General features: G+C 37.5%; 1 protein-coding gene across 8 annotated transcripts in view; it reads left to right on the top strand.

Moving 5' to 3' along the window:
- The window catches only part of NRXN1 (neurexin 1), a 1,084,317-nt gene extending 1,069,898 nt beyond the window's left edge, over positions 1 to 14,419 (top strand). For 4 of the 8 annotated variants that reach the window (XM_058667775.1, XM_058667773.1, XM_036497757.2 and 1 more), the window contains one exon: positions 12,578 to 14,419. In XM_058667775.1, the coding sequence (XP_058523758.1) occupies positions 12,578 to 12,885 (308 nt within the window). In that variant the 3' untranslated portion in view covers positions 12,886 to 14,419. The remainder of the gene's footprint in view (positions 1 to 12,577) is intronic. The other 4 variants (XM_058667774.1, XM_004580152.3, XM_004580157.4 and 1 more) reach the window with 1 other exon arrangement.
- The last annotated feature ends 205 nt before the right edge of the window (positions 14,420 to 14,624 follow it).

The following is a 14,624-nucleotide window of genomic DNA, read 5'->3' as shown; positions in this document are numbered from 1 at the left end:
GAGCACATCCTGAAATGGTGTGTGTAATTGAGTAAAGTTGAAAGGTCATATCTGAATTGAAGTCTCAGTTTCTTTACCAGTAGGTAAGCAGAAACAAATTAGTGAGTTTTGTCCTCTCAATATGTTGCATATGTAAAGTTACATAAACAATGTTAAATACATTGTGGATAAAGCGAGGTGATGTGTGTGAAATAAAGCACTTAGCATAGTCTCCTGCATAAATACTTGGGTAATGTAAGATGGCTTTCATAATAATAATAGAAAATTAACTGAGGATCGAACTATAACACAAATGAAAATAAATCTGTTTCTGTAGTCTATAAGAGGAAATGCCAGTAACTGGCACTTAGTATCTGGAAACTTTTCTGAGATACATTCAGTAACTTCTGTGAAACCAGTAAGATAACCGTGTTGGTTTGGCTGTGTTGGAGAAGGGCACATTACCATCTATGCTTATGTTTTTGGTAGTGGCGGGGGTGGATATAGGAGGAATAGCCCTATGTCCTACAGAGCTTTATTGGAAGGAAATAGTTATTTTAACCATCTTGTTCTTCCTCTTAAGACACTTCAGAATACTCTGATCAGCCTGTTTTACTGGTTGTGTCCACCCGTGCAAGCTCATGTCCGCATGACAAGTATCTGGCCTTCTGTATGTCCTAATTCGAGGAATCACTTCCCTCGAATAGACTCCAGGAGGAAGCTGTCTAATCTTTCACTTTAGCGATGATACTTCCGCCAAAGTGAATCTGATCTTTTCCCATCAAAGATAATTTAGACAACAGTAGCTTCATGACAGGGATACAAAAGTGATGACCCAAAGTGAATTGACTCAAGAAAACTGCATGCTGTGCCATTACTCAGAATCATTTGGGCTTTGAAAGATGCTCTGCAGACACCTGTCTGAGGAGGAGTGCACCTGGGACCCAGCACCCAGTTCTGCAGCAGAAGTCTGCTTCACCATGCAGCTCCGGAGGAGAGAAGGAAGGAAGGGGAGAAGCTGAATGAATAATTCTAGAAAGAAACCCTACAAGTTGGTCAGAGTTATTGTTTCCAAGGTAATAAGCATGGGCGTCTGCTATAACCAAGCAGTGATCTTGGACAATGCATTCCCTCCCATATCTAAATAGAAATCATTATAATAAAGTTATGGGAGAATTTAAATGCACTCCAAATTCATAGAACAGAAAGCATCTCCCCACATCCCCTTCAGTACTCCCTTTTTCCCTCCCCCACACACAGAGGCACAAAACAAAAAAAACTTTCCACATGCAGCACCACAATTTAGGGCATGAAACAATATGCTTTCCAAGGTATATGACCTTTTTTTCTTTTTTGCCGCCTGTTCATAGAACTTCCATTCATCAAAAGAAGTCTTTACATACTACTAAGGGCACAGGTCCATGGGAGTGGCTGTATGTAAAGACTTCCTTTTGATGAATGGAAGTTCTATGAACTTAGGTGGCAAAATAAGAAGAAAAAAGGCCATATACATTTTTTGGCTGATCCGGTTTGAAATGTAACTATAGAAGATCAGTATTTAAGTGTCACTATGAGGGAATCATAAATTGCCAGTGGTCAGGTCAGAAGGTTAGCAGCGGTACATTTTGATTGATTAATACCTGTCCTAGTTTCTTATTGCTGCTTTCCTGATATTGTGTGGAACTATAAGTGCCTATTGTAAAAAGCAGGTATATATATATATATATATATATATATATATATATAGGATTTATCAAACTCTAGTAGCCAAAGATAGGTCTGGATGTGCCTAAACGTTAACTCTTTGAGAGTGGCTTTCCTTTCCTGAGATGTTAATGGCTATACTCCAGAGTGGTTCATGACAGGGCGTTTGCTGCTTGGATAATGTGTGCAAAGTACCTAGTACAGAGCCCACCAAATACCACCAATTACTAAGAGTAACAGCTGCTAGTTAAGATTAAAAAGGACATTTAGATGCTTTATTGTCAGAAATCGTAGTAACTATATTGTGTATCAGAAAAAAATTAAATGATCCAAAAATAGACCTAAATCATCTAATCCATTTTGAGGATTAACATATCTTTGCAAAAAATGATGAAGAGAGGGCAGAGGGAGGGATGTTGTGGGGGCGGAGGAGAGCAAGGAAAGTGGGACATTACTTAGAGAATGCACAAAATCTGTTCCCTTTATATTAATAAAAATTTCAAAGAGCCATGTAAGCATAAATCAAGGTAACATTTGACAAAGAGAATTTTGGTAATGCAATACACGTTAACTCCAAGGTATTGTGGTCCTGGAGCTCTTTAAAATCCAGGCTTGTAATGTAAATCCATGATAAAAAACAGACACGTTAGCAACATGTGAGAGAATTCAAAGGAATGGTTGAAAATTCACGTACACACACACACACACACACACACACGCATTCCTCGCTGCGTTAGCTGTAATATTGGTGCCATAAGCCGGTTTTCCAAAAATTTCTAGTTCCTTATCATGAGATTTTTTTGGAACAATCTGCAGAGTTAGAGTAAAGATGAATTGTTCAAATATCTGTAGGTAAAACATGAAATGCATTTTAAGAAAAATGATTTCTGGGTGTACATATTTCTGGGTGTTATAGTAAATGAGCTCCCAGGAAGAGAAGCGATTTTGCCATCCAGAAGCTTAGTTGAAGAGAGATCAGTAATAAAGAGTCTCATCTACATTTCAAAATATAGCTTCCCTTGCATTTTTTGAAATGCAATACATTTTGATGAAAAATTCATGCAAAGTCTCTGGGTACCCAGCTTTTAAACTGATTTTCTCAATTATGGCCTCTGTGGCTTTTTTTCTGCCTGAGAATTATGGGACATTTGGTCTAAAGGATGACAACTTTCACTGTAGTAGCAACTACACTAAAAAGTGTCTTAGAAACTTTTTGCAGTTCTCTAATGAATTGAGAAAAAAGCCCCAACTTTACTGTCAACTATTTGTGGTGCTGTGAGTGTCAATGATGCTGATGTAAGTCATGTACCCAAATGAATCACAGTGAAGACTGCTGATTTGACTAACCTTAAATAGCTTCATGATGTCAGTCACTGGGATTCAGCAGCATATTATTGGAAGAAATGCAGAATCAGAAACGTTTGTACTTTAGATATCAGAAATATTTATACCTTAAGCACATTGATCCTAAGTCTGTCTAGCAGAGGATTAGTGATTTCTGGCTTGATTAAAGCAATCTCATATTTAATTTTATTATTGAAGAAATTGTGGAGATGAGGACTAAGGAAGTACTGAAATTAATTACAGTTAAAAGTACTTCATAAAAGTCTACTTTCTCCTACCTGCTGAACACTTTCATAATTTTAAAATCAAATACCTGTTCCAAGACCTGCTACCGAAACACTCACTATGTATTTGTTGACATAAGGAGGCGATTAGAGAAGATGTCACGAAGTATGGGGCATTTATACTAAATCCTGAGGAATAATAACGATTTACACAGGCAGGAAAATAAGGGTTTTGGACTTGAGTAAATCAGTAATACTTTGACTGTAACTTGTTGAAAGAAAGAAAAGCTAGATGGATTTTAGTAGGTAGCTGTGAGAGAAGGCAAAAATCCATTGTAGCAGACTCTTAGCATTTTAGTAACTGTCACGATGTTTCCATAGAAAGTCATGGATACAGTGACTACATAAAAAGTTTATGAAGCTTGCAGATAGTGAAGCTGTGGACATACAGTCTAGCATGAGCAGAATTCTTGAGAACAGGGTTTTCTGTGCTTGCCGTTTTGCTATGGCTTACCCCAGGGAAAAGGAGAAGCTGCATGTTCCTTTGTTATTTGTCATTGGTGTCATATAGGATGCAATTGTCCTTTGTTCTTCCTGTCTAATGTGGTGACAAGTGAGATTGTAGCGTGTAGTTCTTAGGGCTGTCCATTGTATAGACACATGAAAAGTTCTTATGTGCCTTGCAGGCCGTCGCTTGCAGTGCCATTGATTCCCGAAGACCACAGCAATCCTCTCCATCTCAGAATAGTGGCCCCTGAAGTTCCTTTCCAACATGTGCATTAGTGATTTGAAAGCAGCAGAGGAAAATAGCTATGAAAAAGTAATGGCAAAGCTTATTGATTTCCAAGTTATTTCTGATTCTCCAAGACACTGGGGAAGAACTAATATATATTTGACATGTCTTGTCTCAAGCCTCTTGTCTGACCTGCAGCTGTGCATGTCAGAATGTGCAGGGCATTCATTGCTTTTCATAAAACTACAGCTTAAGTTGAAATTACTGTGTGTCATGAAATCATTGTGTACCTCCTTTCTATAAAAGTGACATGTAAATATTCTTCTTTGAGAGATTGCACTGTAGTTATTCCTCTGGTTGTTTTGAAGCACACACACACACACACACACACACACACACAAAAGGAAGAATAAACTCGGGGAGGGAGGAGTTGGGGAGAGTGGAAAGAGTGCTACTCTCAATTCCCAAACACCCCAATAACCTACAATTCCAATTTTCTTTTCATAATAGTAATAAAACTAGATGACAGAAAAGACAAATCTTCCACTTTATTTCAAGACTAACACAGTGTTTTAGTAATGTCCATATCTATGAAGACATGCTATAGGATTGTGATCTAATGACATGATCTTATACAACTAGTTTTTCACAGATGGGGTAGGGAAAGACATTTAAAAATTGACTGAGTCTATAATTAAAAACAGACTGATCAGTCTCTTGTGAAATAAAATTTAATAAATATATCTTGCCAAAGAACACTTTAATCTGTGTAAAACAGGATACCCAATAATTTTATCTAACAGAATAATACATCTTGAGTACTGTAGGATTTAATAGTCCATTATATACCCCTCTTGGTCTGAAATCTATGTTCACATTGTATTTTTTTTGCCAGTGATACCTTTTTCTCATTATTATTACTTCATAATGCTGATTCCTTACAATTTGCTTTCTCAAAGCCCCAAAGCTGCTTTTTCAGTATATAACGATGCTTGCCTTATTATTGATGTCAAAAGGTCATGATTGGTGGCATAACTATATATTAATAGTCTATGCTGAAGACATGAAAATAGTTGGTAATTGCATCAACAGCCTATATCGAAGAGATAGAAGCAGTTTGGAAAACTACCTGGAAAGTACAATCTTACTTGAAACCTAATGTTGCAAACAGCCTAAAGCTAACAGTGGCAGAAGAGCTCATTCCGGTATACAAAATAGTTCTACAAAAGTGGAATCTAAGTGATGACGGGAATAGCTGAAGGAAACATCAGTGAAAACAAATGATTAAACTACACACGAGTTCATTGTTTACTATCTCAAGAATTGATACGTTGAGCACCATCTCTCATGCAGATTGTGGAAACATAAATCAGTGTTTTGTTAGTGAACCTGAATTCAGAACAGTGATTACCAGAGGCTGAGATGACTGGAGAGAGAGGGCATAAGGCAAAAATTGGACAAAGGGGATCACGGTACCGACAAAAATAACAAGTTCTGTTCCACAGCACAGCAGGATGACTGTGGCTCACAATAATGCCATCCAACTATAGAAAGAACTGGAAGCAAACCTAACAGAAATATCATAACATGGAAATGCTAATGCTGACTAGATAAACTTTCACTGCAGACACATATTGAAATACTGCACTGTACCCCCTAAAATGTATATGTATTGTATGTGAATACAGTTTTAAATAAAAACATTTCAAAGAGAAGTTTTATTTTTCAAACATTTATTAATTTTTACTGGAAAGTCACATTTACAGAGAGAGACAGAGAGGCTCACTCCCAAAGTGGCTGTGATGGTCACAGCTGATCTGATCCAGAGCAAGGAGCCTGGAATTTCTTCTGGGTCTCCCACATGGATGCAGGGTCCCAAGGCCTTGGACCATCGTGGAGTGCTTTCCCAGGCCACAAGCAGGGAGCTGGATGGGAAGTGGAGCCGCCGGGATTAGAACCGGTGCCCATATGGGATCCTGGTGCATGCAAGGCGAGGACATTAGCCACTAGGTTACCTTGCCTGACCCAAGAAATTTTATTTATTTGCTTGTTCATTCGTTCATTCGTTTGTTCATTCATTCATTCATTCACTCATTTAAAAAGATTTATTGAATTACTTTTGTTTAAAAAGATTTATTGATTTGTTTTTAAATATTTTTTTTATTTTTAGAGATTTATTTATTTTTACTGCAAATCAGATATACAGAGAGGAGGAGAGACAGAGAGGAAGATCTTCCGTACAATGATTCACTCCCCAAGTGGCTGCAATGACCAGAGCTGAACCAATCCAAAGCCAGGAGCCACGGGTTTCTTCTGGGTCTCCCACATGGATGCAGGATCCCAAAGTCTTGGGCTGTCCTCGACTGCCTTCCCAGGCCACAAGCAGGGAGCTGGATAGGAATCAGGGCTGCTGGGATTAGAGCCAGCGCCCAAATGGGATCCAACTGTGTGCAAGATGAGGACTTTAGCCACTAGGCTATTGCACTGGGCCCAGAAGTTTTATTTTTAATAACCATATTTGATTGCTGTTTACCATGCCAGAATGCATAACTGAGGATATAAAAAGCTTTTCTTTTCAAAGCGAAGTCTTTTTGCAACATTTTACCAATATTCAAAAATTTACCTTAAAGGTAAATGCTTCGTTCATCACTTGATTTGAATGGCTTTGCCAAAGTAACTGTGTTTTTTATTTTTCCTTTTAACATATAATAAGTGCAAAAATGCAAATTGATACAAACAGGCTCCAGTTGAGAACTAGAAAGGCTTAATTAGGCACCCCATATTACCAAATTTATAACAATATTTTTAATTAGTACACACATAATGTTTATATAGATAAAGCATTTAATTTTACCTCAAAGCCAAGTTTGAAAATCAAATTTTAAAATAATCATGCAGCTATCAAAGACATAGATTGTTCTGGTGAAACAAAATAGGAGTAACTATTTCACCAGTAAAATTTATTGTACGAAGTGACTTGAACTTAGGGATTTGCCAATACATTCTGTTACCTTGCTGGGTAACACATGTACCCCAAGGCAGAGCCATCACTCTGCTGTTCTGAGGATCTTCACTCACGTGGGTTGGGGAGGGGCACCCTCCTTCACATTTAAGGCAGGGGCAGGGAAAGGGAGCCCTGAGGACAAAAGGAAAGGGAAGAATGTGAAGAACAATAGCAAAAGGATGAAGAAGACCAGACTTGCTGCTAAGAGGTGAGAGCTGCCATGACGTATCTACTTTGCTCTGTGCCCGCTATGTCTCTTAAACGTATTTGTCCCATGGAGATTCTTAAGTGAATCTCAATTTCTATTCTGGAGAAATATGTCTTTCACAGACATGGTGCCCAGGACTGTCAAAGGATGAAGGCACATCAGAATCATTTTCTTTCCTGTCAAGTTGTAAGGTAATTAATTTAGCAAACTTGAGGAGAAGTTAAGATTGTTAAAGATTTAACTTTCTCTTTATATAGAACAACAGATGAATTTCTTCTTATGTGACAAGGCACTGGAGTATGCCATTTGCATTGTGCATTTTCTATAGGGGAGTATCATCTGGTATGAATTAATTGGTTTGGAGTAAAATATAGAGATATTAATAACTTCCAACACTTGAAAATTTCTGCATACCTGATTAATCATAATATTAGTCAGATACCAGAAAAGAAACAGTTTATAAAGCTAGTATACCAGGTTGTGGATATAACTACTGGGCCAAAGCAGACCATCTTAAAAAGCTCTGTAACCCATTAGGTGTAGCTAGATATTAGGACGGAGAGAGATAGAGAGAGAGGGGGGAGAGAATTTAAGTTAACATAACCCTATGAATTTTCCTGTAGATATTTAATATGAGAATTATGAAAAAAACATGAAAAGGTAATGGCTTTTCTAATACTGCATTGCCAACACTATCACAGTCAAAAGTTTCTGATTTGTTTACACTGAAAAGTCATGAAAGTTGTTTGCTTTCACAACTTTATTCACGTGTTCTCCCATATGGAGTAGATTAGAAGTTTACGCTGAATTTCATCTGACTCTGAGGAGTGTGTGAAAATGGGAATTCTTGCCTAAGTTTTCTGACTGTGGAGATAGAATTATATAAGTAATTACTTTCTTCATAGTATTCCCATAAATTATGTAAAATTCATGATTATTTTTTTCCCATATGAGTCATTGGAAAAAGCCACAAATGAGCTTGAAAACCTTAGATTTCAGTTTGTATATTTTGTTTTTCCTCTGCTAGGGACCTTGATTCAAATTAAAATATGTAGTCTGCCCCTAGATATGAATGTGTATTTTTCATCACAAAGGAAGGATAATCAATGCTTTGACTTGTCTGGTGATTGCCATCTGTACCTGTCAAGTCTTCAGTAGCCTAGACTCCTTCTGTCTCTGGGTTCAATATAATGAATTAGTTGCATGAACTCAGTTTTAAACAAAAACGAGCGTCAACAGATTTGAATCTTTAAAGTTCTGACGCTAACCAATGCACATCCCAACACTTAGCTTTTCTTTCTTGCTCTCTTTTTTATGTTTTTCTGAATGTTTTTATAACTTGTGGGGACAATGAACAAGAGAAGGACTGAGAGTCAACTCAAGTGCATTTTCTCAGGTTTCAGCACTGCTGAGGACATCATGTTGTAGATTACTTGAATTTAAAATGTCTTGGAGCTGGTGTTGTGGCACAGCACGTTATTTCTCCTTTTGTCATGCCAGCATCTTGGATTGGATTGCCAGTTCAAGTCCTGGCTTTTCCGCATCTTGTCTAGGTTCCTGTTAATGTGCCCGCAGTGGAATACAGCCCACAGATCAGCCCTAGGAGACTAGGATGGAGTTTCTGGCTCCTAGTTTTGCCTGGACCCAGGCTTGTCTGTTGTAGCCATTTGATGAATGCACCTGCAAATGAAAGATACCTGTCTATCTTTTCTCTCTCCTCTTCATTTCTTTACTTTGTCAGTCTGCCTTTTAACTAAAAATAAAACTTTTTTAAAAAGGAGCAAGAAATATAAATTTCATTTGAAAAGAAGAAAGATTTACTGGCTTATTTGAAAAGCAGAGCTACAGAGAGAGAGAGGCCCTCTGTCCACTTGTTGTACTTCTAAAATGGCCACAACCCCTGGGGCTGGGCCCGGCCAAAGCCAGGAGTTTCTTTCAGGTCTTCCACAAAGAAGCAGGGGCACAAGCAATTGGACCATCATCCACTGCTTTCCCAGGAGCAGTAGCAGGAATCTGGACTGGAAGTTCAGCAGAGATCCAGCCTGCACACAATACCACAACCCCGCTTCAAACTGTATTTTAAAATGGTTTTATTTTAGTTTACTATGGAGTTAAAGGGCATGCCAAATTCTAAGACCCATGTAACTTGAAAATTAATTTTGGATTTCTCTTTTTTGATATTGGCATAAATGGCTAAGAGATTACTCTCTTTTATACTAATTTTATACAAATAATATAATACATTTAGCCTCAGCCATTGTTTCTTTGTATTTTAGTAATAATTTTTTCAGATTTTTTTAGAAGTAAATAAAGCATTAATGATGATGAATGAAGCCATATTTATAATTTATGAATTTATTTAAATTTCCCTAGTTTTTTATAGTAGATCTGAAAAAGCTGCTCCACTGATACATAAACAGTCCTGTTCTTAGAACAAACTCAGAGGTGCAGGCATTGTTGTATCATGGATGTAACAAATCAAGCTGCCACTTAGGATGCTCATGTCCCACTGAAGCCCAGCTACCCAAGTCCCAATTCAGCTGCCCACTAATACACTGAGGAACAGCAGATGATTGTCCAACTACTTGACTGAGCTTTTATCACTCACCTAGGAAACCTGGTTGGAGTTCATGACTCTTAGTTTCAGGCTGGCACTTCTGACTATCACGGTCAGTTGGGCAATAAATCAGCAGCTTGAAGAATACATCTCCCCGTGTGTGTGTGTGCGTGACTGTCCTTTTCACATGTTAACCAATCAACATTGCAAAGAACTAAAATATCACTTATCATTTAGATTTGATTCACAAATAGAAAAAAAATTTAAAAACCAACTACATATTTCAAAGAATCCAAAATATTGCCATTTGGGTAGGTATAGACTCTCTAGTGAGAATTGGGACATGGGGTAGAGATAAAATGTTTGTTCTTTTAGTTTAGATTTCAGTTTGAGGGTTTTTTTTCATGCTATTTTTAAGTTATAAAACTTAGAGTCCTGACATAAGCATTACATGGAGATATTTACAGAACCAATGCAACTTAAACACCATTTTGGCTGGCATCACCAAAAATTATTTTTCCTTTGGGAGGCCTATAAGATAAACTGAACTATTTCAGGTTTTGCTTTAGATTTTGCAGTCTTATCCTACTTTTAGCACCCCTTTGCTGTTGGTATGCTACATGTTTTTGCAAACATCTGAGAGTTGAGAACATAAAATTAACATCTGTAGGTAAGATAGTCCACTGATGATGCCAAATCCTAAATGAATGTATAAATGTGAATATTCTAGGTAAAGAAAATTTAAATAACAAATCCTCTCATTTTATTATGAGCAGAATGGTTAAAATTGTTATCTCTGTCCTCCTTATTCTGACAGACAAGTGAGACAATTGTGAAAATGTTCATAACGTGAAAGCATTGCAACAGGGAAAATGACTTAGGTAGTATTTAAATAAGATTCCTTTCTTGCCCTCTAAGATACTGTGATTAGAGAATGATCTGCCGAAGGAAAGTGCACCAAGTTGGTATTTAGTGAAAATTAGCAGCTGGGCTAATTGGCATGCTTTGGCAGAGAGAACTGTATTTAAAAGAGAAAGTGCTGCCTTTGGTTTGTCAGGTAGTGACACAGTGACGGCATTAAGCTCCGTTTTCTCTTGAGAGGAAATTAATTTTCTGTAATCAAATACTGTGGATTATAGTCTTTGTCCGCTTCTACCCTGGTCCCAGAAGTAACTCCAAGGCTCTTTATTGAGCAACCTTACACAGGGTTTTATAAAACAAGCGGTGATTTTTTAAGCATAGGTTTTATCTGCTACTTCTTCCAAGTGCAAAGCGCAGCACACTGCCACGTTGAGTCTGAGCACTGTGATTTGTGAGTGGCTATATTTGTAAATATTTATTCGGGGAAAGAAGAGAAAAGAGAGCAAGAAAATGAGTATTTAGGCAGAAGAAATGTTGCTGAGATCAGCAAAGGTAGGTGCTGAGTGATGTCAGGTAGCAGTGAAACAAAAGCACCGTTGCAGTCTTCTGCCTCTGTTCAGTTTCAGTTGTTGAGGGGTGTGTGTGTGTGTGTGTGTGTGTGTGTGTGTGTGTGTGTCTAAGTGTTCAGATATACGCATATATATCTCTTGTGAGTAAGTGTTGGAATATTCCTACACATAAAGCACACATGTATGCATACATATCCAGTATATACAATGTCTAGATATCATTTACATTTATTTTGTATGGTTTCTAGAGAATGGCATCTTGAAAGTTGTAAGATTTTTAACCAGTTATATCAGAAAACTAATATTTTATAGAAGAAAGAGGGAAAACAGAAAACCTAAACCAGAGAAAAAAATGACATGCGTTAAGAAAGCAGGATAGAACCTTTCCTCCGTAGTCATATTCTTTTACATTAAAAGAATTGAGGGAACTCACTGACCCCCCTGTCTTCCCCTTCTACCAGCCAAACCCTAGGCCTTTTGTTCATCCCCCATAGCTAATTTTAGTTCCAGAAAAGGCCGTAGAGAAGACATTAGGCACCTTGATAACCCTTTACTTTGACCCAACCAAGACCCTTATTTATACTTTGAAAAGATTGAATCAGAGTTTTTTAGCTGAACATAACTAGGTCAGTCACTCTTTTATTACCTGTATTGGTAAGGAGTATTATCTTGAAACTAATCAGGAAGATATTGAAAGCTGAGAAATAATATTTTCTAGATTTCTAGTTCTCAGTTTAGCTTTGGACATCATTCGGTCCTTGCCACTGGATAAATAAAACGTTCCCATGATGTGTACACAAATAGATCTTGAACAGAAAAGGAAATAAGTACTTGGTGATGCTATAACTAAAATTATACTTCAAAATGCTGACTATTCAAAATTCTTAATGATCAATATTCAGTACTAATTTCTACACTAAACATTATGACTTGTATTTCTGTATTTACCGGACCTTATTCAGTCTAAAGTTATCCCTATGTGTCCTGTGGCAACATCAACTTGATTCTTAAAATGATTGCTTCTGATATTATAGGGTGGAGCTGTTGTGCTTTGTGATTTTACTTAATTCACATTTTTTTCACCCACCACACTAACATCACCCTTTAAAGCTCACTGAAGCTTTTCTGATGTTCTGCGTACATGACCTTATTAACAAAATTGATCTGGGACAGAGAAAAGGTGGCAACAAATCTCTCTCACAGCACTTTGATTCCCAGTCTCTGGTCTTTAGTGACAAGGAGGCGCAGGGATAGCTCCACACAGCAACAGTAGACTTTTCCTAAAGCAAAAGGGACTGTCCCATTAGACACTCACACAGATTCGAATGTGATTGTAGCTGCGTGGCCCTCAGTCAAGTTAATAATCCTTTACTGTTCTTTTCTCTTTCCTGCAGCCAACCCAACCCGGGCAGGTGGGAGAGAGCCATACCCAGGCTCGGCAGAAGTGATTCGGGAGTCGAGCAGTACAACAGGCATGGTCGTTGGGATCGTCGCTGCTGCCGCCCTCTGCATCCTCATCCTCCTCTATGCCATGTACAAGTACAGAAACCGAGATGAAGGCTCCTACCACGTGGACGAGAGTCGAAACTACATCAGTAACTCGGCACAGTCCAACGGGGCTGTCGTAAAGGAGAAACAACCCAGCAGTGCGAAAAGCGCCAACAAAAATAAGAAAAACAAAGATAAAGAGTATTACGTCTGATCCCGACATCTGAGAAGGACACGTGTATAGAAATAGTCGTCATTTTATCTGAGACATAATATAAACCTATTTACTTTCCTTTTTACGAAGCACATACAAGAGAAGACAGGGAATGCAATCAGGAAGGAAAGACTGTTTTTAAAAAAAACAAACAAGTATCTCATGCTCTTGTTTCTCAAAAAAAGAAAAAAACACAAAAACAGGGGCCAATCAATTCCCTAACATCCACAGTGTTTCCATTCACTCTGCCTGTCTTTATGTTGCTGGAACATTTCTAAAAGACAGTGATGACCGCACGCATTCATAAAGCAAAGGAGTATTACAACATCAAGGCACAACACAGAAACAACACAAAACATAACACTAAAAAGAAGCTACCTACGATCCTGGATTTAGCCAAAGTGCTAGTGCTTTCCTGAGAAGAGAGTCCGATTGCTGGATAGACTCAACCCTGCAAACCTCAGAGTTTGCCGCCTGGTGCAACTGTAGCAGTGGTGGGAACTTGTTGGAGATGAAGTGCTGGCTTTTTGGAAGACTTGTGTGGGAACACATTCAAAAAGCCCCTTTCTGGTTGTTGGGAGGAAAGGAAACAATTATGGAGGCCTTATTTTCAAAAATGTGAAACATAAGGCAGATTTTCACACTAAAATTTCAAAATGCTAACAAGAGGGCATAGAGGCAATCATTGGGAAATTTTCATGCACGCTTACTATGTTATTACATGTTTATATAACAATCCATCTCCGTGTGCTTTCTGGACTGTGATAAGTGATGTTTTATAGCCTGTTGTATAGAAAAACGCAAAATATATCTCTGCTCTTCGGCCATTTTTGGAAAATTCAACGTTCTAAGTGTTGCTAAGTATAGGGAGTTTTATGACATCAGAGCAACAATTATTTCAGTTGATTTTTTTTTGCCACCATTATAAATTGCCACAATTACTTAATTTTTTAAAGAATACAGTGTAGTGTTTATTCTAAGGAAGATATGTATGAATGTATATAAAAAAGACTCAGCTGCTTTTTTTTCATGTACAGCCTTCATTCTGTTGCAGTTAAGTTTTAGTATTTGTATGGAAGGTGTGAATTAGAAGGTAAAATATATACATATGTATCTTATAATCTTTTCTCCCCCGGATATTCATATTCGCACATGCATTCACCAACCAGTCACACTACACACACACACACACACACACACACACACACGAATCCAAAATAAAGAATGAAGACCCAAATGTGCATTTGATAGTAACCATTTACTGACAAATTGAAAAACAGAAAGGAAGATAGTTGTACCAAGGTATTGATGACAAATGGGGTGATTTGCTTCACTGAGATCTTGTTCCCAGGATGCCCTGAGAAAATTTTAGTCCCTACTGAAATGGAACCTTTGCCTACCAAATAAAATATCACTGTATACTGCTGCATGAATATGAATTATTATGTGAGCAGGTTACAGAAATTGGTTAATCTATACCTTAACTCTGGCTGCTGAAATTAAAAACTTTGTCTCCAATAAAGTAATATATACAGACACATATTCTCTGAACCTGATGTGCATGAATGATAAACATTTTTGGAAAGTAAACACTTTTCTCAACTAAGAAAGTATTTTCAATAATTTTTTAATTCTGTATTACTACCCATTTTAAACATTCATTATCTGTTAATTATTGACTACTTTAACTTTCCTGGTCTCATATATCATTAAGGATAGCTTTAGTTTAACATACATTA

Source organism: Ochotona princeps, chromosome 8 (assembly GCF_030435755.1).
Source record: "Ochotona princeps isolate mOchPri1 chromosome 8, mOchPri1.hap1, whole genome shotgun sequence".
Classification (NCBI taxonomy): domain Eukaryota; kingdom Metazoa; phylum Chordata; class Mammalia; order Lagomorpha; family Ochotonidae; genus Ochotona; species Ochotona princeps.
The sequence above is the reverse complement of the archived record's forward strand: the minus strand, read 5'-3'. Positions and strand labels throughout refer to the sequence as shown.